The 25,093-nt window shown below is 42.0% G+C and overlaps 2 protein-coding genes across 5 annotated transcripts in view; one reads left to right on the forward strand and one right to left on the reverse strand.

Moving 5' to 3' along the window:
• Window positions 1-18,501, forward strand: part of ALPK3 (alpha kinase 3) — a 311,388-nt gene extending 292,887 nt beyond the window's left edge. For all 4 annotated transcript variants that reach the window (XM_075345487.1, XM_075345486.1, XM_075345489.1 and 1 more), the window contains 6 exons: window positions 86-121; window positions 634-908; window positions 2,867-2,955; window positions 3,353-3,570; window positions 3,651-3,699; window positions 13,684-18,501. In XM_075345487.1, coding sequence (XP_075201602.1) covers window positions 86-121; window positions 634-908; window positions 2,867-2,955; window positions 3,353-3,570; window positions 3,651-3,699; window positions 13,684-14,032 — 1,016 coding nt within the window. In that variant the 3' untranslated portion in view covers window positions 14,033-18,501. The remainder of the gene's footprint in view (window positions 1-85; window positions 122-633; window positions 909-2,866; window positions 2,956-3,352; window positions 3,571-3,650; window positions 3,700-13,683) is intronic.
• SLC28A1 (solute carrier family 28 member 1) overlaps window positions 1-25,093 on the reverse strand; it is a 300,208-nt gene that overhangs the window by 84,359 nt on the left and 190,756 nt on the right. The gene's annotated exons all lie outside the window — the stretch shown is intronic.

Below are 25,093 nucleotides of genomic sequence, written 5' to 3' on the forward strand. Positions count from 1 at the left end.
TTTTCTGCCACTATTTTCACACTTTGGTTCAAAGTTTTTAACATATTAAATAATATGTTAATTTGTGTTTTTGTGTGTTTTGCAGTTTTGGCTGGATTCATTTCCAAAGAGGAAGTGGAAGGTAATGTATGAAAGCTGCAATGTTTAACCAAGGGAAGTGAAACTATATGTCTGGAGAAAATAAGTAAATATGAGTATTTTTAATTTTTTTTTATATAATATATAGTAGTGGATTGTTATCAGTTGATGCTATTTGCAGGATATATCACACATTTATTCATCTGACTGTTTTCAGTATTATTTCAGTTGACTTTAAGATTTTTTTTCACTTTTGTAGAAAATATTGTGGGCTATGTTTACGGCAATGTGAAGGATTTGTCGCACAATGGACACCAACACTATTGACTTGTAATGGTTGGTCAGTTGGTTTCAATCTAGGTGTTCATTATTTAACTGTAAATATGACTGAATATGTGACATAGGCTTCTGGGCTTCTGTTATTACTCCAAGCCCAAATGTGAACAAAGCCCTACCAGTGTGTTTTCTGGAGTTACAGTAGGACACGTAATATAGTTATTATACAATTACTTTCTTAGCTGCTTCAATGTCTCTCACTTCCATTTATTTTCTCAGTTGGTGAAGAAATTGAGATGACACCAATGGTTTTTGCAAAAGGGTTAGCTGACTCAGGCTACTGGGGAGACAAGTTTTTTGGAAGGATAGTTATGGAAGATCCACATGCTGGAAATGGATTTCTGAGGAAGTCCTGCAGGGTGAAGGTGATTTATGGGTTGGAACCAATCTTTGAGTCAGCAAAAACCTGCATTATCAAAATCCAAAACCTTATCACTTTTGGGACCAAAAATGAAAGCACCTTAGTGGAGAAGAATTATGATATTACTATTCAGGTAAGTGTCAGAAACTAAGAGAGAAAAACTGTAAAAAGACTAAATCATTACTGTAAATTGTCTTAATAAATAGGAGACATTTTACAAAATTAGATGAACAGAGTCTTCACTTGAAACAGTGATGAATTGTTTCAGTATTGTTTTGCAAATGTCTTCTATTTCCAAAGGGCACTTGAGCTCCTAAAGCCAGTCCATGGAAATGATTCTGAGCATCCACTTTTACCTTTAGGGCTCCTTTAGACCAGTGTATAAAACAGACTTGTGCTCTCTGAGTAAAAATCGGACATCATACTTACAAAAGTGTATCAGCAGGGTTGTTCAGAAGTGTTGTTTTCCACACAGTTAACAATACTGTACAGGTAAAAATCGTTTGGATAAAAGTTGTACAATTGGGCTCCTCTAATCCCAGCCTAAATTGCATAGTAAACTTACTTGGACATTTATGCAGAACATATCATCAGTTAATAATTTGTGAATCAATTCATATGAAACATGACCTTACTGGATACAAAGTTAGGCTAAGTTCACATGTCCTGTAGTCATCCATTAGAACGGATCCGTTGGGAAACTGATTTCTGCCGGATCTGTTTTTTTAACATGTGGAGACTATGGAAACGGATCCTTTAACAGATTGCTATTTAGCCATCCGATGTTTTCTTAACGGATCCATTACAAATGGATGACAAATAGCAATCCATTAACGGATCTGTTGTCTATTGACTCCACAAGTTAAAAACAGATCCGGCCAGCATCAGTTATTTAACAATGGATAAAAAAGTTGTGTTTGCACAAATTTTTTGCAAACGGATCTCCAACGGATCCGTGAATACGAATGACTACTGGACATGTGAAGCCAGCCTTAGCTTTGGATAGGGTAGCCTTCTGCTTTAACTTCTTTATCAGAGTCTGTGTCCACCAGGGGATCTTCTTGTCTTTTCTTAGTCCAATCTGCCAAATATGACAATTTGATAACTGTTTCTTATTCAGATGAATAATAGATTACAATAATCCTTTCAGATAAAGATACATCCTTAACCAAGAATCTTCAAAAACATTAGTGCATGCCCTCATCATCTCCCGCCTCGACTACTGCAACCTCCTGCTCTCTGGCCTCCCTTCCAACACTCTTGCACCCCTCCAATCTATCCTAAACTCTGCAGCCCGCTTAATCCACCTCTCCCCTCGCTACTCCCCAGCCTCGCCACTCTGCCAATCCCTTCACTGGCTTCCCATCGCCCAACGACTCCAGTTCAAAACATTAACCATGACATACAAAGCCATGCACAACCTGTCTCCTCCCTACATCTGTGACCTAGTCTCCCAGTACCTACCTGCACGCAACCTTAGATCCTCACAAGATCTCCTTCTCTGCTCCTCTCTTATTTCCTCTTCCCACAATCGTGTACAAGATTTCTCCCGTGCATCCCCCATACTCTGGAACGCTCTACCTCAGCACATCAGACTCTCCACTACCGTGGAAAGCTTCAAGAGGAACCTCAAGACCCACCTCTTCCAACAAGCCTACAACCTACAATAGCCCTCAGCCCAGTAGACCACTGCGCAACCAGCTCTGTCCTCACCTATTGTACCATCACCCATTCCCTGTAGACTGTGAGCCCTCGCGGGCAGGGTCCTCTCTCCTCCTATACCAGTCTGTCTTGTACTGTTAATGATTGTTGTACGTATACCCTCTTTCACTTGTAAAGCGCCATGGAATAAATGGCGCTATAATAATAAATAATAATAATCCTAGTATGTCAATTTTATGTACATTAATTTGAAAATGGCAAGTTTGCCAAAATTCTCACATGTATCCAAAAACTTTGGATGTGATCCACCAAAGGTCAATGCCACTAAAATATTTCTGTTCTTTCATTATACATGGGTCTTTCCTGCTACACGATGGAGTATGTAGTGTCTATTATTTTGTACCATTACCTTTTATGTTTATCTTCAAGGAATGTAAAATTCAGAACACAACCAGAGAATATTGCAAGATATTTGCTGCTGAATGCAGAGGGATCCCCAGCTTTGGAAAGTTTCCAGAGTAAGTATGGTATAACATAAACATTCTCATTTGATATCTATTTCATTTGAGCAGATTTGTTAATAATATTTTATCGAGCAATGAATGTTTTTAGAATTTAATTTAGACTTATTTTTAATAGGATCATATATCAATTACCTATTTTTACCAGTTCATAAGTGTCTCATATTACTTGGTGACAGAACCCTGTCAATGAGTCAGATGGTGCCAGGAACAAAATACATAGGCGTTTACAACATACGCAACTCAAATTGAATGGCTTAAACAAATTTATTTTTTTAAAGGGAATCTGTCACCAGGTTTTCTCGGCACCCCACTGGAGTGCCGTATGATGTATTTGCAGGGACCCTAATTCCAGCGATGTATCACTCACTGGACTGATCTGCATTTCTTCTAGGATTTTACCTCTGAACTTGATTTATCGACCTGCCAACAATGTCCCCTATGCTACCATAGAAGAGGACCTGGAAGGCCGATTTGAGAAGTACTGCATCCGAGATCTTTCAGGAAAATTACACATGAAAAACAGCACAGAAATTGAGCAGAAGTGCTGCACTTTTCAGCACTGGGTGTTTCAGTGGACAAATGGGAATTTTCTTGTCACCACTCTAGAAGGTGAAAAGGAAGAGCCGAGATGATTTCTTTGTTTTATTTTATATAAATGTGTGTATTTATGTGTATATTTGCTTTTCCAGGTGTGGGGTGGAAACTAACCAATATAGGAATTGCCACAAAATCTAAAGGGTGAGTAAAGCGAATGCAAGAGGGTCTTCATCACGTGTTTTATACAATATAAAAGATCATATACATATGCATTTTATACCAAATGAAGGGCTGATAAGTATGCCAGTGGGTTACTTTTATTTTACTCTACTGAGATTTGCATGGCTTTTGTCTCAGTTGAACATTTATGTTACATAAAGGAAGAGAAGACATAAGAACATTGAAGCTGTCGGAGGCTATCTTCTATCCTAAAATCTAACCTAGCAATAAATCAGACTAGTGGCCTAACAATCAAACACCCTACCATCCATTCTATTTACAATTTCAAATAGCCAAACACAATAAATGTCAGTGTAAATATGTACTAGTACTCCATTATGATGCTGCAACTTATAGAATTCAGAACAAAAAATGTGATCAAACTCAGTAGTGCAGCCTCAGACCTAAAAGGGAACATTTTAGGTCCATTAACAGTTCTCAGCGTCCAAGGGCGCACATCCAGCTGCAGCACAGACACCCGTAGGGTCCATGCACCACAATGTACGCTGTCAGCCAAACAGTGGCTGGCAGCTGACGTCGGCAGTACCATGAGTAGGGGGGGGTGCATGACAGTGACATCATGAGCCATGACACGAACTCCGATGTCAGTCACTGACCACTGCACACTAGCTACAGGGGAGGGTGCCGCAGACATGGGAGCGGCGGTAATGTTAGTAGAATTTTTTTTTGTATTTGTTTATGCTTTAGAGACAGAACAAGGACTAAATATACCAGGATAGGGATATACCAGGATGAAGACATATATACTATCATGGGCCTAGGATGAGGGCATATATACGCCATCTTGTGACAGTAACTTTTGACTGTCCAGAAGTCAGAATTTAAGCCACACAAGCTCAATACATCTCTATGAGAACCAGAACGAGGCTCTCATAAAGATGCATTGAAGGGTGACCTCTGCTGTGCTCTATGAAATACTGAAGCGCTCTGACACAATACAAATCGCTGAGCTTGACCAGAGCGGTGGTGATAGAAGGTAAAGCAGCTGGAAGGTGAGTATCAGAAAGGTCTCAGGGGACTAAGATTTTATAGGTCTCAGGCTTGACAAAGAAAGCGGGTAGTGTTCGAAACCCGTTGCCACACATGGGCTCCCTATTTTGTCCTTTGTAATGACAAGTATATTTTTTACGTCCTTCAAAATAAAGTTTGTACAAGATTTTACAATATTCCGGAAGCTAGATTATTTTTCTCTTCTATTGACTAGGATTTAAAGCAGCACTCCAGTGGTAAAAAAAATGTTGGATTGGTGCATTAAGAAAATATACACATGGACAAAATTGTTGGTAACCTTCTGTGGAAATAAGAAAAACCTACAATGGTCAATGAAATAACTTGAAACTGGCAAAATTTATTTTTTATTTAGATTTACTGAATATCAAATAATGAAAATCAGGCATTGTTTTTGTAATGTGGTTTAACAGAAACGTTAAAAAAAGTAATGAAAATGGCCTAAACAAAATTGATGGTACCGCTAGACCATAATGATATGTGGTAAGGTATGTCCTGTAATTAGCATCACGGGTATCTACAAACTTGTGATAAGTGAGTCTGCCTATTTAAAATGGGTGAAAAGTAGTCACTGTGCTGTTTGGCATCATGCTGTTTACCACACTGAACAAAGACAGCTAAGGAGAGAATTGTCTCAGGAGATTAGAAAGAAAGTTATATAAAAACATGTTAAAGGAAAATGTTTTTTTTTTTCCAAAACGTTTTTTATTGATTTTTCAAATTTGTAAAAACATGACAAGTATCATTGCAAAAGAAGAACATTCGTCTGACAAAATGTGACATAGAGGTGGGTGATACCCCACTTTGGAGTTCCATGTTGCTGTTCGATTTAAGATAGTATACAGTAACATTAAACCAAAACATAGGTAATGAAATATAATATAACATATGCAATACAATTCGTTAAATCTCTGTGTCGTCCCTGAATGATTTCAATTTTGCTAGCGTGTCTTGGTATTCCCAACCGTCTCGTCTCCCCCTCCCGCCAGAGCCCCCTCCTAGGTGATTCTCAGTTTACCCAGGCTGTCCTGAATATCGCTCAGGATATACCACTCCGAGTGAACAAAAGGTGCCATCAGGTTAATTATTTCTCCCTGTGTGAATTGGCTTTCAATAAAATGTCTCCATCTCACAAAAAACTTGGCTGTCAACCCATCTTTATCCCTCTCCGCTTCTAGTTTTTCCCACTTCAGAAGGTTGTGTAGTTCGCCCACAACCTCCTTTATGGATGGGCCCTCCCTTTGAATCCAGTGTTTTAAGATGCAACGCTTAGCTATCATGGCTATGTCATGCATTATTGCGTATTTCCTCTTTTCCTGCGTGCTCGGTCCTCCTCCTACTCCTCCCTCAAAGGAGTGGAAAATCCACACCATTAAGTCTAGTTTGCTGAAAATTCCCCATGTTGACTGGGCAAATAGTCTGACTTGGTTCCAGAACCTAGCGATTGTCTCACATTCCCATAGCCCATGCAGCATATCCGTTTTTTCTTTTTGACACTTAGGACACCACCTATCCCTACCTGGTATGTTGAAACCTATAATGGCCCTATGTAGAATTCTGAATTGAGTGTCTCTCCATCTCTCATTGGTAATATGTTTCCGCACTTGTACCCATCCTCTCAGTATATCATCCACCACTTCTTCCCTTCCCAATTGTTTCCCCCACGCTTTTAAAGTCCGACTATCCTCCCGTGAGATAAGCACCCCCCTTAGCGATCGATAAATTTTAGAGACATTTATACTTGTTACATCACATTCCAGTAACTCATCAATCGAACTTCTGTTCAGCTCTCTTCCAACCACACCCAGGTCTCCTATTATTCCATGTTTCAATTGTTCATACTGGATGACATGTGAGCTATTAAGGTTGTACTTATCCAACACTTCCCGACCTGTCATCCACCTCCTGTCCTCCACATTCATAACATCTATCATTCTCCTGACTCCCCTCTCTTTCCATCTAGTAAATAGCTTGTTTTCTCGTCCCAGGGGAAAATTTGGGAATGCCCAGGGGTTCAAGTACTTGGACACTTTCCATGAGAGCCCCAGTTTTTTCCTTACCGACTTCCATGTTAGCATGGTGTCTCGGAATATAATTGAGTTCCTTATGTGCCCTTCAACCCTGGATAGTGGGGAGTGCAGAATGGACGTCAGATCCCACGGTGACGCATATTTAGTTTCCATCGCATGATCTGAGTGCCTACTCGTTCCTCTCACCCAATCAATTACATGCCTCATGATACATACAAGATTATACCCTTGGACATCTGGAAAGTTTAGACCTCCCTCCTCTGCTGACTTCATCAGCGTACGCAGCTTTATTCTGGGTTTCCTTCCCCTCCACAGAAATTCTGTATACGCGGAGTTGAGCTTATTCACATCCTTTAGTTTTAGCAATAGCGGGATTGTCTGGAAGGGATACAGCAGCCTAGGAAAGCTCATCATTTTTATCAGGTGGCATCTTGCCAGTAATGGAAGTGGCAGACCTTTCCATCCCTTTAATTGAACTATAATTTTCCTGATTAGCGGTCCATAATTCAAGTTATAGATTGTTTCCACCGATCTTCCTATATGCACTCCCAGGTATTTAATTGAAGATTGTGCTATAGGAATTCCACATAGACAGCCATCCCTTATTTGTCCCCCCATTGTCCCATGATGCCCCTTTAGGAACATGATCTCGCATTTTTTTTTGTTCAGTTTGAAACCGGAGAATGAGCCAAATTTTTCAATCAAGGCAAGAGTCTGTGGCAAATCCGCACCGGGGTCCCCCATATAAAGTATGATGTCATCAGCAAAAAGCGCTGTCTTTACTTCTGAACCCCTTATCTTGATTCCTTTAAAGCTATTTTGTCCCTGTAGTATTCTTGACAAAGGCTCGATTGCCAGGTTGAATAAAAGAGGAGATAATGGGCAGCCCTGTCTTGTTCCCTTCATCAAAGGGAACACGTCTGATAGAAAGCCCGGAGTGTGTACCCTAGCTCCCGAGTTGGCATAAAGGTTTCTAATGTAAAGTCTCATCTTGCCTACAATCCCTATGGCCTCCATTACCCTGTCTAACCACCCCCAATTTACATTATCAAACGCTTTTTCTGCGTCAAGTGTAACTAGGGCAGGTCTAGCCCCTCCCTCAGTGAGACCCAGTCTAACCGCGTCTACCACTAGAATTGTCTTTCGGATATTGGTAACGGCATTTCTCCCCTTGATAAACCCCACCTGGTGATTCGTAATGATCCTAGGTAAGATCTCGGCCAGTCTATTAGCCATGATCTTGGACATAATTTTTAAATCCTGATTTATGAGCGATATAGGTCTATAACTAGAGGGATCATCCAGGTCCTTGGTTCCCTTGGGGAGTAATTTAATATATGCTATGTTGGAATTTTTGGGTATTTCCGCCCCTCCCAGGAAAGCATTAAAGACTGAGGTTAGATCCGGCGAGATCAGATCCTTCAGAGCCTTATAGAATTCACTATTGAAACCGTCAGGTCCCGGTGCCTTGTTGGTGTTAAGCTCCCCAATTGTTCTCGTCACCTCCTCTACTGTGATATCTGCGTTTAAGGCACTCAAATCTTCCTCCGTCAAGCTAGGCATTTGGGCTTGTCTTAGCCACTCTGCCTCATCAGTCATGTCGTTATTCCCTGACCCATATAGTTTTCTATAGTAATCTCCCAACAGTTTATTAATGTCCTTAGGATCCGTAGTCACCTCTCCCCCCTTTGTTTTCAGTTTAGAGATCACTGTCATCTTTCTGCTGCCCCTTGCCAGATTGGCCAACATCCTTCCCGCCTTGTTGCCAAACCTATGTAAGTCAACCTCCTTGTGCGACCAGAATAGTTGTTCCTTTTTTTTGGCCCATTCGTCAAATCCCTCTTTTGCCTCCAACCATCTGCCTTTTGTCATGGGAGATCTATTTGTCACATAATTTGTATATGCTACCCGTACTGCTTCACTATGGAAATTATAATTCTCATTGGTTTTCCGTTTGATCATGGCTGCGTACCCCACCAGACGGCCCCTTAGGACCGCTTTTGCCGTTTCCCAAAATATCACTGGGGACTCTCTATGTTCCTTATTGTCCTCTGCGAATTCTCCCCACCACTCCTGTAGCACCTTATGGAAATTATCTTGCCTGAGAAGGAACGATGGGAATCTCCATATGATATCTGTACCTCTCCTGAATTTCTCTCTAATGCCCAATCTCACCGGACTATGATCAGAGATCACCATATTCTCTATCACACAATCTTGCGTTCCACTCAGTAAGTCTTGCGAGATCCAGAACTGATCAATACGTGACCAGCTATCATGAGGGTGAGAGAAGTGTGTATACTCTCTGTCATGTGGGTGAGTTAGTCTCCAGATGTCTTTCAGTCCTACGTCTTCTAATGTTACATCCCTATTGTCTAAACTCCTGCCCACATTAGCTGTCCCTTCCTCGCCCCTCCTCCTATCTTCAGCTGAGTCTGGGACAGTGTTAAAATCGCCTCCCACTATAATGTTAGCCTCCCCATCTGCTAATATGGTGGCCTTTATGTCATCATGAAATGTGATTTGTTGTGAATTTGGGCCATAGACATTATAAATACTGAGTTTACCCGCTGGACTAACGATTGTTAAGTGCTGCCACCTTCCATGGTCGTCTGCCTCATGTGCCACTACCTCATGACTGAATTGTTTATTTATTAGAATCATAGTGCCCGCTTTTCTACCTTGTGCCGCTGCCCCGTAAACGGTGCCCACCCAATGTTTCTTCATGCGGAAAAAGTCCTCCCCCCCCAAGTGGGTTTCCTGTAATAAGGCAATGTCTGTCTTTAGTCTTTTCAGATGTCTCAATATCATTGCTCGTTTGTTAGGTGATCTCAGCCCTTTAACATTCCACGTAGTTATCTGTATCATGTTAACCTGTGCATTCTGCTTTTACTACTCCCTCCCCTATGGGCCCCTGCATCAAGGAAGACGAGATGTTCGACACTAGAATCACAGTTGGTACCACAAAATCGACACTCCCTTTCCCCACCTTGCAAATATAACAAATACAACAAAAAGCATGTAACTGTAAAACATATTTTCCCTTCCGAGAAATCCACGGCGCTTCCCGCCACGTTGGTGAGCTCCCCTATTCCTAGCCAAAATATGTAGCTCCCTAATCACCCCCCAAAAAATATATGTTCTATCCCCGGACTAACTTGAATAAGCCTTTGAAAATTATGCAAAAATTAGCACAGTATGTCAAAACCTCAGCAAGATTCTCCAGTCCTACTTATCTCTGACTCCAGGTAGCCATCAGTCCGCCCAGAACAGGCCCACTTCATTTGAATTTGGATGATGTTCCTGGACAAAGGAGAAAAAGAAAAAAAGAAAAAAAAAAAGACCAAGGGGAGAGAAGATGGAGAAAGAAAGGAGAAGAACAAAAAAAAAAAAAAAAAGAGAGGGGGGGGGAAGAGGACCCAGACTTTGGGATGTTTTCCTCTCTTTTCTCCCTTCCCCCTCCTCCTCTCACCTCCCCAACCCTCTCTCCGTAATGCATCCTCCTCAACGCCTCTCCCTGTTTGGGAAGAGAGAAAAAAAAAAAAAAAAAACAGGCAAAAAAAGGAAAAACAATGAGCGAGTTCCAGTTCAGGTATCATGGTTTCTCTCCAAGGGTTGGTTCCTGTGTTCCAGGCGAGAATTATGCTGTCGACCCGGGCTTGGCCTCCTTTCCTCCCTGGTCTCGACTTGCTTTTGTCCCCCAAAACGTCCCACATCTCTTCCTGAGCTTGTGGGGGATCTTCTTCTATTATTCCCTTCTCCACTAGCTCCTTTTTCTTGCCTTTCTGACCTAGTCTTGTCGAGCTCTGCCATGAGAATGTTTTCTGCTTCTTTGTAGTCCTTGTAGTATACAAACGAGCCATTGGGGTTTCTAACTTTCAGTGTAGCAGGGTATAATAGCTGGCACTTTACTTTTTTGTTGTACAGAAATGAGCAAATTTTGGTAAATTCTTTTCTCCTTCTGGATACTTCCGCTGAATAATCCCCAAAAATTAGCAGTCTGTTGCCTTGATATTGTAGTGGACGCTTTCGTTCTCTAAAGGCCCTCAATATTTCCTCCTTATGCTTATAATCAAGGTATTTGACAATCACCTGCCTGGCTCTTATCGGGGTATTCTTGTTTGAGTTTTGGCCCTCTCCCTTATTCGCCTCCTGGTGTCTCAGTGGACCCACTCTGTGGGCTCTTTCAACTCTGAATTTCGCCTTTATGCCCAGGGCCTGCGGTAGCTCCAACTCGCATATATTATCCAACTGTCCAATCGATACAGACTCTGGCAACCCGACTATACGTAGGTTGTTTCGTCTCGATCTGTTTTCCAAATCGTCTGCTTTATCCTTCAAGTATTCATTAGATTTTGCTAGAGCTGCTATTTGTGCCTGCATAGCCAGTATTGTCTCCTCGGAGTCAGATATTCTCTGCTCTGATTCTGCCAGTCTAGAGGCATGGGCATTTATCTGTTTTTGCATATTAGCTAATGATGTTTGTATGGCTGCCTCAATAGCCACTTTAACCTCTTTTGACAAGTGTGATGTCACTTCTTCAGCCAGTTTTTTATAGTCCACATTAAGCTTTTGTGTGTACTTGTCTTGGCCTGCAGGTGGTGCTGTTTTCTTAGTTCTCTTTGTCTGGACTGGGCCACCACCTCCATCCCCCAATAGCTTGCAGGCTTGTGATGTTGGTGTAGTAGGCTGCTTTTTGTTTCCTTTGGAAGGGGTACTATGAATTCTTGCATTTGACTTCCTGTGAGTCTGAGTGGGATTAATCTCCCTGTGCTGTTTGTCAGTTTCATCCTCCAACACTGCTGTGTCTCTGAGCTGCCCTGCTTTGTCTGCATCCTCTCTCCCCTCTGCCTCCATATCTCCTTCATCCTCCCATTGCGATCCACCATCATCAGTCCCCTGCATCCACCTCTCTCCTGCTGTGTCCTCCTGTGACTCCTCGCTCATATCTTCCTTATCTCCTGTCTCCTCGCTCATATCTCCCTTATCTCTCCCCTTCCAGCTCTGTGTTTGCTTTTCTGTGTCTCTCACCATGCGTTCAGGCTCCTCCCCCATCAGGCTCGGCGCCATTATCTTATCTTCTCCTCTGTCCATATCAAAGCTTCTCCAGGCTGATTCACCGCTCCCAGCACTTCTCAGGAGGTACCTTTCCATAGCTGTCTGCTTTAGGTAACCTCCTGTGCTGCTCTCTGTTTGGTGGCTCGTCCGGGGGGGTCTGTTTTTAGTCGGTTTCTGTGAGGGGTGGCAGGAGATTCTCCTCTAAGCTTCCACCTCAGCCAGGACAGGAACAGGAAGTCAGGAAAATGTTTTAAGACCATCTCCTAGCAGCTTGATGTTAAAACAGTTACACACATTATTCAGAAATTTATGGTCTATGGGACTAAAGCCAACCTCCTGGATGTAACCATAAGAAGAAAATCGATGACAGATTGAAGAGACAAATAATATGAATGGTAACCAAAGAGCCCAGAACAACTTCCAAAGAGATTAAAGGTGAACTCCATAGTCAAGATACATCAGTGTCAGTTTGCACCATCTGTCAATGTCTTGGCCAAAGTGAACTTCATGGAAGATGACCAAGAAGGAAACCACTGTTGAAAGTAAATCATAAAAAAGCAAGACTGGAATTTGCTAAAATGCATATTGACAAGCCACAAATCGTCTGGGAGAATGTCTTTGGACTGACAAGAGGAAACTGGATCTTTTTGGCAGGTCACATCAGCTGTATATTCATAGACTCAAAAATGAAGCCTAAAATGAAAAGAACATTGTACCTACTGTGAAACATTTGTTTGACTGCCTTGCTGCATCTGGCACAGGATATCTTGAATCTGAGCAGGGCAAAATAAAATCTTAACACTATCAAGCTATTCATGAGTGAAATGTACTGCCCAGTGTCAGAAAGCTTGGGCTGAGTTGCAGGATATTGGTCCTCCAACAGGATAATGACCCAAAACACACAGCTAAAAAGTAACATCCAAGAAAAACTAAGAGTAAAGCATTGTACTATTCTGAATTAGCCTTCTATGAGGAGCTAAAGTCTAAGGCCGGGGCCACACGGGGATTACTGCGATCCCCTCGCATGACACTCGGCTCACGCTGGCAATACAGCAGGAGCCGAGTGTCATGCGAGTGTGCCTGCGACTGAGGTTCAATCATGCGAGCGGACCGGAGGGGTGGGCCGGCACTGAGGAGGGGAGGGAGGGATTTATCTCCATCTCTCCTCCGTAGCCGGCAATTGCCATTCCGGTGTACCACGAGTGCAGTGCGATTTTTCTCTCGCCCTATAGACTTGAATGGGTGCAAGAGAAACAATGATCGCATTATAGTCGCAGCATGCTGCGATTGTTTTCTCTGTCTGATTAGGGCTGAGAAAATAATCGCACATGTGTACTGATACACAGGCTAATATTGGTCCAAGTGGAATGCGATTTTTTTATCGCACTCCACTCGCACCGATTTTCATGCCTAATTAAGAGTTACAGAAATTGTCTGTTTGCAGTGATTGCCTCAAAAGGTTATTTAACATATGTTAAGTTAAGGGTGCCATCATTTTTGTCTGGGCCATTTTCATTAGTTTGTTGGGGGTTTTTTTTGTTTTCTGTTTAATCCCAGTTCAAAAGCAATGTCTCATTTTCTTTAGTTGATATACAGTAAATTTTAATTGAAAATTACTTTTGTCAGTCTCAAGTTCTTTAAATAGAGGGTACCACCAATTTTGACCATGTGTGTATAAAAGTATATGAGAAACAAACTATGACTTGTTTTTTTATATATATATATATATATATATATGTATATATATATTTTAATATCATAACTACCGCAGTTATTTTTGTAATAATGTTTCATTAGAATAAGATGAAAAATTTATTTTTCAACTATCAAGTGTTTGTATTTTTTGCAGGTATCAAGGTGTAAAGGAAAGCTGCTATCCTGAAGCCCTGGAGGAATTTTCTACAATTCACCAATGCAATAGTTATTGTGAAATGCTAAGTCTCAAGTCCTTAAAGTCAACTGAAAGTCTACAACCTCCCCCCAAGCCAAAGGGCTCAAGGAGTCCACAGGTGGGAAGGAAAACTGGCTCTGCTCAGTCAAGCCCCCAGATACAAAAGAAATCTATGTCAAGCCCACAAACTGCAAGAAAAGGCGGTGTCAGCCCCAAAGCCACCCGAAAAGCTATAGAGGCAGGTGACCCACAATTAGGTCCCAAAAACAAAGGAAGTGAAGGGTTAACAATTCCAAAACCACAATAAAACCTGAAAATGTCCCATTTTCTGATATGTTATACCTGGACATGATATTTTATGGAGTACACTAAGCAGACGTAAGGGATGCACTGACGTTCTTCTTTGTTTTACATACCATAACAGAGTGGCTGTGGACAGCCTAACCTGTGTGGGGTTAATCTAAAATGGATGGTGAGCAATAAAGGTGCATTTACTCTTACACAAAGACTTTGTACTGTAAAGTGGATTTCTATATTTGCTACACTACTGGTTAAAGGAGCATTGTGTTTCAAGGCAAAACAACAATTGTAGCACACAATGGAAAATATGAATGTGGACTACAAAGCTCTCAAAAGATTTGTTCTGTAATCACAAGGTTAAATGCACCTACTCTGCACATTAGATTTTACAACCATCATGTACAACTAATGGATAAAGAACATAATCGTACAAAATCCAGAGTATTTTCTTATTACATCATGACTCAGATTTACTATACCATCTTGTTCTACTTTATACACATCAGGATTGATACAAAACTGATTATTAATCCAGACAGTAGGACATGTACTGAAGTGTACCCAGCGAATTTCATTATTTCAAGTGGAAAATACCAAACTACAATGATAGTCTCAGATGTGGGAAGCCATCTAATTTTTACAACCAATGTATCCTGAACTGTGGCTCTCAGTGCTTCTCTGCACAATAATGATATTCTCAGGAGATAGTGTGGTCTGTATTTGCACTGGCATATGGTTTGCTAAATCTCAGGGTGTTTCTTCCAAGGTGAATTATGGGACAAGTCTTCCAGGCTCTGTTTAATTGGGATTCAACATTATGTGGTCAATAATCAATTTTAGAGTACTGCATAAGAGAGTTCCTTATAGACCTAAAAGACATCAGATACTGGTGGCAGTAACACCATAGGAATTGTGACTCAATCATAAACTGTTGAATTAGTTTTGGTTATTTTTTGGTGTCTCCAGAGTCATCGCAGCACTTTCTAGCTAATGAATGTATTTCAGAAATCCAGAAATTAGATAAGTATGTTATGACAATTCTGTGACAACTGAGCCCAAAAGAATAGGCAAGACAGCAAAGAAACCATCTGGGCTACTCGCTTTGCATGAAACTGAGCATTTGGTGTAACAGAAACATAATTGCACTAGCTAAATTAAGTTTCTGTAATCTAATATAAAATATTGTGCCAAACGCTGTATTCTGCACTCAGATTGTCCTTTTTGCAAGTTTCGATGCTTCTTTCTCCTTGGTTGTCAATAACGTCTGTTATCAGTACCCATGACATCTATAGATATAGGAAAACAATATATGTGGCAGTAACAGCTATTACCAGTCATAACAGACAGCAAGAAGCTAAATGGCTCTAGATTAGAGATGAGTGAACCTTTGTAGGTTCGGTTCGCTGACAGCAATCAAACCGAACCTCCACTGGTTTGAAATTTACCGAGCCCAGTTCAAAATCACTAATTGTCAGTTTCAGTCTCTGCCCACATACAGTGAGCCATAAGCAGATCACTTCCGTGGTAGAGTGAGCTTGTGCGAGTGAAGTTCGCATGTAAAGCATTCAAATGCTGAACCAGAACTGTAGTTTTTAAAGTCAGTGTTTGGTTCGAAAACTGAACCTCGGGTTCTCTCATCTCTACTCCTAATCACTTTGTAAACTGGTTGAACAGACACTGAAAATAGAGAAAATATCTTTCTGATGAAAAATGAATGCAAGCATGACATAACAACAAATATTGCTTTGTAATATGGATATACAGTACACTCTGTAGAGGAGTTAGAAGTTGCACTCCATATATAGGCCACTACATATGTTGCGTCTTCTGTTTCATTGCTGGATGGCATTGACTTGCTCTCTTCGCTATTGCATATAAGAGGTATTAGGCTTTAAGTGAGTCTGAAGGTAGATGTAGTTATAGAATGACCTCATGTTATATGGTTTTTTACTACATGAAAGCAATGCCCTCCAACCTTAGTTGTGAGCCACATGTGGTTCCCAAAATGGTGATACCTCTAAATACTCTCCTATTGTGGCCTACTACTATCATACAATTACTGAGTCTTGCCAATAGAGTCAAGGTCAATAATTTATTGACTGTCACATCTTTATTAGATTTTTTTTCCCTTTGAATACCCTTTTTGGCTCAACTTCACTTGCCAACTATAATGGTGCCAGTCTTGTAGGACATTTATTTAAATGGAAAATCTCCTAAAAGATAGCTACTGAGGAAACTAGCTCAATACAGTCATTAAAAGAATAAAGCAAAAACATTTTATTCTGGGGCAGAGGTAGCAGTAACACTAATGCCAAATGCCTTTCTGAAATATGATGACATCAGTAATAAAATGGTTCATGGTAGGGGGAGAGTCCTGTAACATATGATTGATTGGAGCCCAGAAATGTTCAGTTTCATTCTATTTGACTCTCTAAGGTAAATGTTTGGTTTATGTCATATGTTTGTCTTTGGAAGAGTTGTTTTAAATTGGATAGATTGAGAATAAAGTGACAAATATGACATTCTTCAAGTCTAAAAGGTTAATTTTTTACCTCCCCAACAGAACCACTAAGTATTGTTTTAATATTTAGGCTCTATTTTGGGGCATGATTGTCTGTTAGTAGCTTAAAGTGGTCTGTAAGAATTATTGATAAATTGTATGTTATATTTTAGAACATAATTTTTGCTTGTCAGGGATTTTGGAATGTTGTAGAAAACATTTTATTTCAGGGTTTGGAACTATTTTTCATTGGTGCCTCACTATAGCTACACAAAGTGTTCTAAAGAAGACCATTTTGTTCCAAAATTTTGAGTGGTGCTCAGGGTTGCCAACCTGATTATTATCTTTTTTTTCTGGGAAATGAATAAAAAAATCATAGACAACTATTGTTTTTGTGATGAAACTGGGAAATGGTAATAAAAAGATTGTAATTGATTAGAAATGGGCAGATCGATCTGTAGAGCATAGAGTTTGAGTCGCATTTCCTGAAATTTGCGATTCACACAAATTCGAACATTTGAGATTCGATTTGTGGTTCACAAAAAAAAACTTGACAGGTTCCATTTCCCACACATATGAAGCATCAGAGAGCGGGCTAACGTAATTTTGTGTGAACCAGTGAACCTTGTACATTGGTGGTCAGTACCTGGGCCATCACAGATCAGCAGTTCCCAGTAGAACACAGTTTGTACAGCAGAGTTGTTTTCTAGCTCCACAGTTACTCAGTAAGTGTTTCTCTTCTGTACAGTATAAGCTCTGATGGTCAGCAGGGTTCACTCTGTCCTGTAGAGTGTATGTACTTATGGTCAGCAGGGTTCTCTCTCTCCTGTAGAGTGTAAGCTGTTATGGTCAATTGGGTTCTCTCCCTTGCCTGTAAAGTGTAAGCACTTATGGTCAACAGGGTCCTCTCTCTGCTGTAGCGTATAAGGTCTTATGGTCAGCAGGGTTCACTCTCTCCTCTAGAATGTATGCACTTATGGTCAGTAGGGTTCTCCCTTTCCTGTAGAGTGTAAGCTGTTATGGTCAATTGGGCTCTCTCCCTTGCCTGTAAAAGTGTAAGCACTTATGGTCAACAGAGTCCTTTCTCTCTCTCCTGTACAGTGTAAGATTTTATGGGTAGCTAAGTTCTCTTACTCGTCTGTAAAGTGTATTCTCTTATGCTCAGTGGTGTTCTCTCTCTCCCACCTATGTTTTCCAATTGCAAGCTTTCCAGTATTAAATTTTGCACAAATTAAATTTCCACAAATTGAGTTTTTCAGGAAAATTTGTCAAAGCCAGCAAATTTGAATTTCAAAAGATCTACCCATCTCTATAAGTGATATATGGCTACAGCCCAGAATTCTGATATGAATACATTAGCATAATTAATTGGAAAATTATGAAAATTACAGTCACAAGCTGTACAAACTTTTCTAGCTTGAATGAAAATTATGGACAGTATTTCTTTTCATTTACACCATTGAAAAAAAGGCCCTATTTTTACAGACTGTCCTATAACTGATGAGGGGTGGCAACCTGGTGGTGCTATGAAGGCAAAGTGACTACAGAAATACTGCCAACCTGTGTAAATCATGGCACTTATTGTTCATGTATAACAAATCTCCTTTTAGTGATTCCCTGAATGTGTTGGTAATTTAAAATATTCCAGTATATTTCTAAGTAATTTTCAATATGTCAGACTCATACTTTGGAGATGCATGTTTTACAGAGGGTGGTCATGCATTTATTTTGTGACCAAGCTTCTGTTAAATGTCATGGCTGTAAAATTCTGCATCACAGTCCCTTGCCTCTAATTAACCCTAGAGTGCACAAAAAGAGTCACTTTGCCTTTGTTTCTGTGCTTTTCATGATTGTGGTTGTATTTGCTTTTTTTGTGAAAAATGTTATGTTTTAATTGCACATTTCTTTGGTGTATGAGAATCCTTGAAGCACTTCATTAAAATGTTTTTTTCTTTGTTTCATCCAGATATGAATAATTCCAGTGATGGCTAAATAGATCTTACATAGTGGCTAAAATAATAATCTGTCTTTATATTACAAAATCTAAGGGATTTCTAGATACATAGAAAAAGTAGTGGCCTTTGGTAATTCATGAGAACAGTCAGAGTGTATAAACTTTTACTCTACTGTCAACGAGAAATTATTGCCAGAATATTGTATTCATTATAACCCCATTTTGGCCTTGGGCGTTGTCAAACATCTAATAATCAACTCTTAAATCCAGAAGAGCTTTGGCTGGTTCCATAACTACTAAAAAATGTAATATCACATGCCATCCATTCCAATTAATGTCCAGTCCAACCATGTACTAAATTAATATGCCAGGTCTGCCAGACCTAGAGCGGCTTAGTGGTTCTCCCCTCTGGTTCAGAGAAGGAGGTTTTAACTGGTGAGCTCCCATGAATAATGCCCCTGTGCTTTAATAAGGTACATAACAAGTGTTACCTTTCTTTATGAGACAACACCCTCAAATTATGTACATGCTGTAAAATGGCCATTGGATACATGATGGAGGGGAGGTATGTATCCCAGAGGTGCTAATCCTCTATGATGTAAGCTAGCTCTAGTAAGTATAGTACTGAGAGGGTTAATAGGGCTGACAAGGGCCAAGTTTACGAGCAGTAAGAAAGATGGGTGGGACTGACTGCTCACATATCCCCACCCAAGGGCTTGGGATGGTGGACATTACAAAGTCCAGGTGGGTTCATTAGTCTGTCTGAGTGTGGAGGTAAGAAGTCCTCCTGTGTGAAGTCTCCATGTTTGGACGTGTGTGCTGAAATGACATTGTGGTAATTCTGTATTCTGTTGTCCTGCAAAAAAGGCCATTTATTTTTTCTGTTTTGCTACTTGCCCTATAATAACTTAATAAAGCAACCTGGATATGTTGCTTAACCTTTTCACGACCTTGGATGTACTGGTATGTCCAAGGTTGTGTCCCTGCCTTTTATGCTGGTTCACGCACCGTGCCCACACCTTTGCATATGTTGACTGATCTGAACATGCAATACGTGCCTCTAACAGCCACAGATGGATCGGAGATCCACTTGCGGCTGATTACTTGTTAAATCCCGCTATTAATGTCTGACAGCGGGATTTAACACGCACTGGGGCCCATGTCATGATCGCCGGGTGCTGATAGGTTGTCATGATAGTCAGGGGTCAGCTGATGACCCTTGTGTCTGTCATGACGAACTTCCTGTTAATGCCAGTTTTCATTTCTGCTGATGCACTGCTCTGTACAGCTCAAGTGATCGGATGATCACAGCTTCAAGTCCCCTTAGTAAATAGAGTAAAAAGTGTGGAAAAACATTTTTAAGAATATGAAAAAATATAAAAAAAATGAAAGTTCAAATCATCCCCCTTTTGCTCTACTGAAAATAAAACAATAAAAATTACACATATTTGATATTGCTGCATTCGCAAATGTCTGATCTGTCAAAATATAAAATGTATTAATCCGATCGGTAAACAATGTAACGGGAAAAAATTTCTAAACCCCAGATTACATCTTTTTGGCTGCTGCAAAATTACAATAAAATGCAATTAGACATTGCATCTACCCAAAAATGGTATCTGTAAAAACATTAGCTTAGGGTGCAAAAATAAGCCCTCACACAGCCCCAGATCCTGAAAAATAAAAACATTACTGGTTTAGGAAAATTATGCCAAATGCTAATTTGTTTGACAATTTTTTTTCACTAATTAAATAAAAGAAAATCATATTGCCAGGTGGGTTTTACCATATACTGAATATGTTAAATAAAATAAACCACACTTGGTAAAATTAATGGTTTCACTCAAAAGTCCAACTCATCCCAGAGAAAAAAACAAGCCTTCATACGACTATTTTGACAGAAAAACAAAAAAGCTATGACTCGTGGAAGAAGGGGAGTAAAAAACAAAATACAGATGGGTGTTGAAGGGGTTAAAGTCGTCTTCCGTGCCTACCTCAAACATTGGTGAGTGAGCCGTATCCCAACAATTGGTGCAGAAGCACGGGACCTAATCCTGAGGGGCATGTGTGACTGCCACAGAAAAACCACATGTCTTTGATAAAAGTGGTGGCTGGAGTGAAAACAGGAGGAGTTGATAAAGCAGCTGCTAAAGGCTAATCTGCAACAACAGAAGCAGTATCAGGAACAGCAACAGCATCAGGAATAGCAACAGAAACATCAACAACAATGGCAGCAGCAACAGAAATCCCAGCAGTAAAGCAATAAACTGTGCAACAGTTCCAGCTGCAACAACAATAGAAAGCTGCAGCAGGAGAGGACTGTCTTAGCTGAGACACCCAGCCCCAGGGAGGCTGTACTACCCCCAAGTCAAGGTGATCATTCACACATTGCAAAAGATGATGCCAGGTGATAATTTGGAGGCATTCTTGATGATTTTTGAAAGGGTAGCAGAAAGGGAGAAATTAACTCCGAAGCAGTGGGCAGAGGTACTGGCACCATATCTAACAAGGAACCACAGGCCTATTATGACCTGGCTCTGCAGGACGCAAAAGAGTATGCCAACTTCCAAACAGAGATCCTGGTGTGCCTAGGAGTAACTCTGGCTGTCAGAGCTCAAGGGTTGCACCACTGGGACTATTGTGATGAAATACCTCCCCAGTTCCAAATGTTTGACTTATTTCATCTGGTTTAGAAATGATTGCAACTGGAGTCTTCCTCCCCAGAATAGATGGTGGAAAGGGTCATCATGGACAGGTTCATTCACTCACTTCTGAGGGCTGTTTAGTCCTGAGTTGCCCAGGGAGATCTCCAGATTGCTAATGACCTGGTGGGCATGGTAGAATGGTGGCTGAGAGGCCCTTTTTGGGAAACAAGGGGTCATAGCTTCGCCATACTGGGGCTTCCAAATGAGGACCTATAATTCGCTGTAATATTGGGCTGGACTTTGTCTTGTTTTGAGACTTTTGAGGACAAAAGGAATTGCTGGGTTGTTGGGATAACAACTAGGGAACCTCTAAAGAAACTTCATCGCAGCCTGAATTTGATGGGTTTCTCCTTTGTGTGCTGGTTAGTGATGAAAATATAGCCAACTGCCCGGATACTAACATTCCTGAGCTGAGGGTGACGAAGGGTAATTTGGAACAGCCCAACTCAGGAACCTAACTCTTAGAGGAGCGTTTGATAATGTAACTATTTTAAATAGGGTTGTTCAAGGGCCAAGGGCTGACTCCAGTTATCCATATTTTGCCGTTAATAGGGAATTATTGTATTGTGTCAGCAAGCAGATAGGTGAGGTATTAGAAGAGGTTCTACTGGCCTGGCTGTCACCAAGAGATTTTTAATTATTTTAGGTTTTGTCCAACCTGCCAGCTAACCGCTAAAGTTGCTCACTTCTGTAGCCCCTTACTGTCATTACCCGTCACTGAGGTACCATTTTGTGGGACCCCTGGTCACGTCTGCCAGAGGGCATCAGTGTATACTAGTTGCAGAACATCCATCCTGGCCTAGAAATTGCTGTACAACCAGGTTGATGAGGTGAGCCATGTAAAGCACGTGTGTTATGTCGCCCAGGCATAGGGCCACCACCAGGTTTGCACCGCAATTGCACACAGCCTTCCCTGGCTCCAAGTTCAGTGGAGACAGCCATTCATCAAAATCTGCCTAGATAGTGGTCCACAACTCTGCAGTTATGTGACTGAGCTGTGAGGAGGTGGAGGGATTCTCTCTGCATTACTGGAATGCATGTTACATTAAAGGAGAGGTTGAGGGCACTCCCCTGGCCATGCTTGCTCGACCAGGTGTCAGTGGTGAAATGCACCCTGGGAGAGACAAAGTTTTTCAAGGAAAAGGTAATGTTGTCTGCAACATGATGATGTAGCACAGGCACAGCTTTATTAGAGAAGTTGTCTTCATCCTTCTCCACATCCTCTGCTGAGCTACTCAACTGCATGCCTCTGGGTTCACACCAAGTGGGATCTAAAACTTCATTGTCATACTCTCTCTTGTCCCACTCCTTCTCCTGAAAGTCACCCTCCCCCCCCCCCCGACCTTACATAGTACGCGTGCACCTCAAGTATCTGTTAGTGAGTAGAGTTGAGCGGGAAGGCAATAATCCGGGGCCGGCGGGTCGTTAACAGACTTAAAAATAAGTCTGATCCGCTCCGGAATCCGGTGCCCATATAAGTCAATGGGGACCGGAATCCGGAGGGTTAAAACGTTTGTGGAGGGGCTAGGGGGCTGGGAACGAGCGCGGCATACTCACCGAGGCGCTGTCATGGCGACACACTCCTTCTGGGTCACGCTGTTACCTTCCGGAGCCGACAATTCAATATTCATGGTTTTCCGCGCCCGCCCTCTGTCGCCCCTATCCTGAGTGGCAGCGTGTCAGCTAACTTCAACCAATCACAGGCGCCAGGATGGCCGGTGGGCGGGGAAAGCAGTGAACTGTCGGTCACAGTGGTAAACACACTCGGCAGCACAGTTATAGCGCTTCGCTGCAGCCCCAGCCGTCGCGCAGTATCTGTGCTATTTATCCAGTGCCCGGAGTCACACGTGCGAGGCTGCCGGGTGCTGCCAGAGCCCCTCGCACCTGTGATTCCGGTGAAAGTAAAAAAAAAACCAAAAAAAACAAAAACCGATGTGCGGTCCCCCTAATCTTCACATCCAGCCAAGATAACGCCGGCCGGGGGCTGGTATATCCTCAGCCCGCAGCCGTCCGGTATGTCGCATCTGTTAGATGCGACATACCGGTGTGCGATACCAGCTCTTCCCGCTGGCGTGATGCGGTGCCAGTCGGAGTAATAGCAGGGGTTAGCAGCGGCACATAGCTGCTGCTAAACCCTAGGTTTGTGATGGTACAGGCGTCTGTCATATACCTGCATCACACAAACCTGTAAGTGACAGTAAATAAACACAGAAAAATCCTTTATTTGGAATAAAATACAAACACTCCTCCTTCACCTCTTTATTACCCCCAAACACCCTGCAGCTCCGACGTAATCCACACGACGTCCCATGCCGCTTCAGCTCTGGTACATCTGAATATCACAGAGAGCGGCACGAGCGACCGGTCTCTGTGAGCTCCAGAGAATGAATGAGCTGCGCATTGAGCGGTGACGTCACTCAGGTTATTTGCGGTCACAGCTGGAGGTTCCCACGGTCCTTCATCTGCAATTGCAGGTAACCTGACCTCAGGTGGAGGTCACTGAGTTCACAGACCTGCATCTCCTAGCAGAAAAAGCGCATTTTTTTTTGGCTAAGAGATGCAGATTTTGTGCTGAAATTTTTATACCATATTCCTGCATCCAATCTAGACCTCCTGGCAAAAAATCGCGGTGATTTGACGCAATTATTATGTCGCGGTTTTTGCCGCGGTTATTTTTCCGTGATTTTTGCCGCGTTTTTTTGCCAGGAGGTGCACATTTGGTGCTGAAATCGCCTGCAGCAGCTTTCAGCACCAAATTTCCACCTGTGGCAGATTTTTTTAATTTTTTTTTTACTTTTGGGGGCCAAGGGATGCAAATTTGATGCTGGGATTTTTACACCATATTCTGCTGTCTGAACATGAGTGTGCATATACCTAGAAACACATGCACGCTCCTGTGAGAAGCGTGCAGCAGTGCCGGTGATGCGCTGTCAGGCTCGTGCGGGTCTGACATCACCCGGCACAGCCTGCTGCTGTCTGAACATGAGCGTGCATGTACCTAGAAACACATGCACGCTCCTGTCAGAAGTGTGCAGCTGTTCTGCGATGTCAGACTCGCAGGGGTTGCTCACAAGTGTGACTGCGACGTAGAAAAAAAACGCTTGCTTTTTTTTAAAATATATATATATATATAAAAGAAAAAAAAAAAACGACGTACGGTCCCCCTAATCTTCACATCTAGCCAAGATAACGCCGGCCGGGGGCTGGTATATCTTCAACCCGCAGCCGTCCGGTAATGCCGCATCTGTTAGATGCGACATACCGGTGCGATACCGGCTCTTCCCGCTGGTGTGATGCGGTGCCAGTCGGGGTAATAGCAGGGGTTAGCAGGGCACATAACTGCTGCTAAACGCTAGGTTTGTGTGATGGCACAGGCGTCTGTCAGATACCTGCATCACACAAACCTGTAAGTGACAGTAAATAAACACAGACACACAGAAAAATCCTTTATTTGAAATAAAATACAAAACACTCCTCCTTCACCACTTTATTAACCCCCAAACAGCCTGCAGTTTCGACGTATTCCACAGGAGAAGTCCCACGCCGCTTCGGCTCTGCTACATGTTAGAGCGAGCAGCCATAGAGCATGACCGCCCGCTCTGAGTGCAGCGTAGTACTGACCGCGATAAGCGATGACTGCACGGCAGACACTGTCACAGGCTGGGGGGCGGGTCAGTCAGGAACAAATCACAGCTGAGAGGACGGCCGGTGGGTGGGGAAAACACGGAAAGCTGTGTGACAGCACAGGAAGTGAAAGCGCAACCCGGAAGCAAGTGTGCCGCCATGACAGAGTCTGGTAAGTATAAAACGCTATTTATTTATTGTTTTTTTCCCATTTTTTATTAAATGCCGGTTCCGGATCGTGCAGCCGGAATCCCGGGCCCGAATCGGGCCCGGGAATAGTGCTGA

Source organism: Anomaloglossus baeobatrachus, chromosome 4, assembly GCF_048569485.1.
Source record: "Anomaloglossus baeobatrachus isolate aAnoBae1 chromosome 4, aAnoBae1.hap1, whole genome shotgun sequence".
Lineage (NCBI taxonomy): Eukaryota > Metazoa > Chordata > Amphibia > Anura > Aromobatidae > Anomaloglossus > Anomaloglossus baeobatrachus.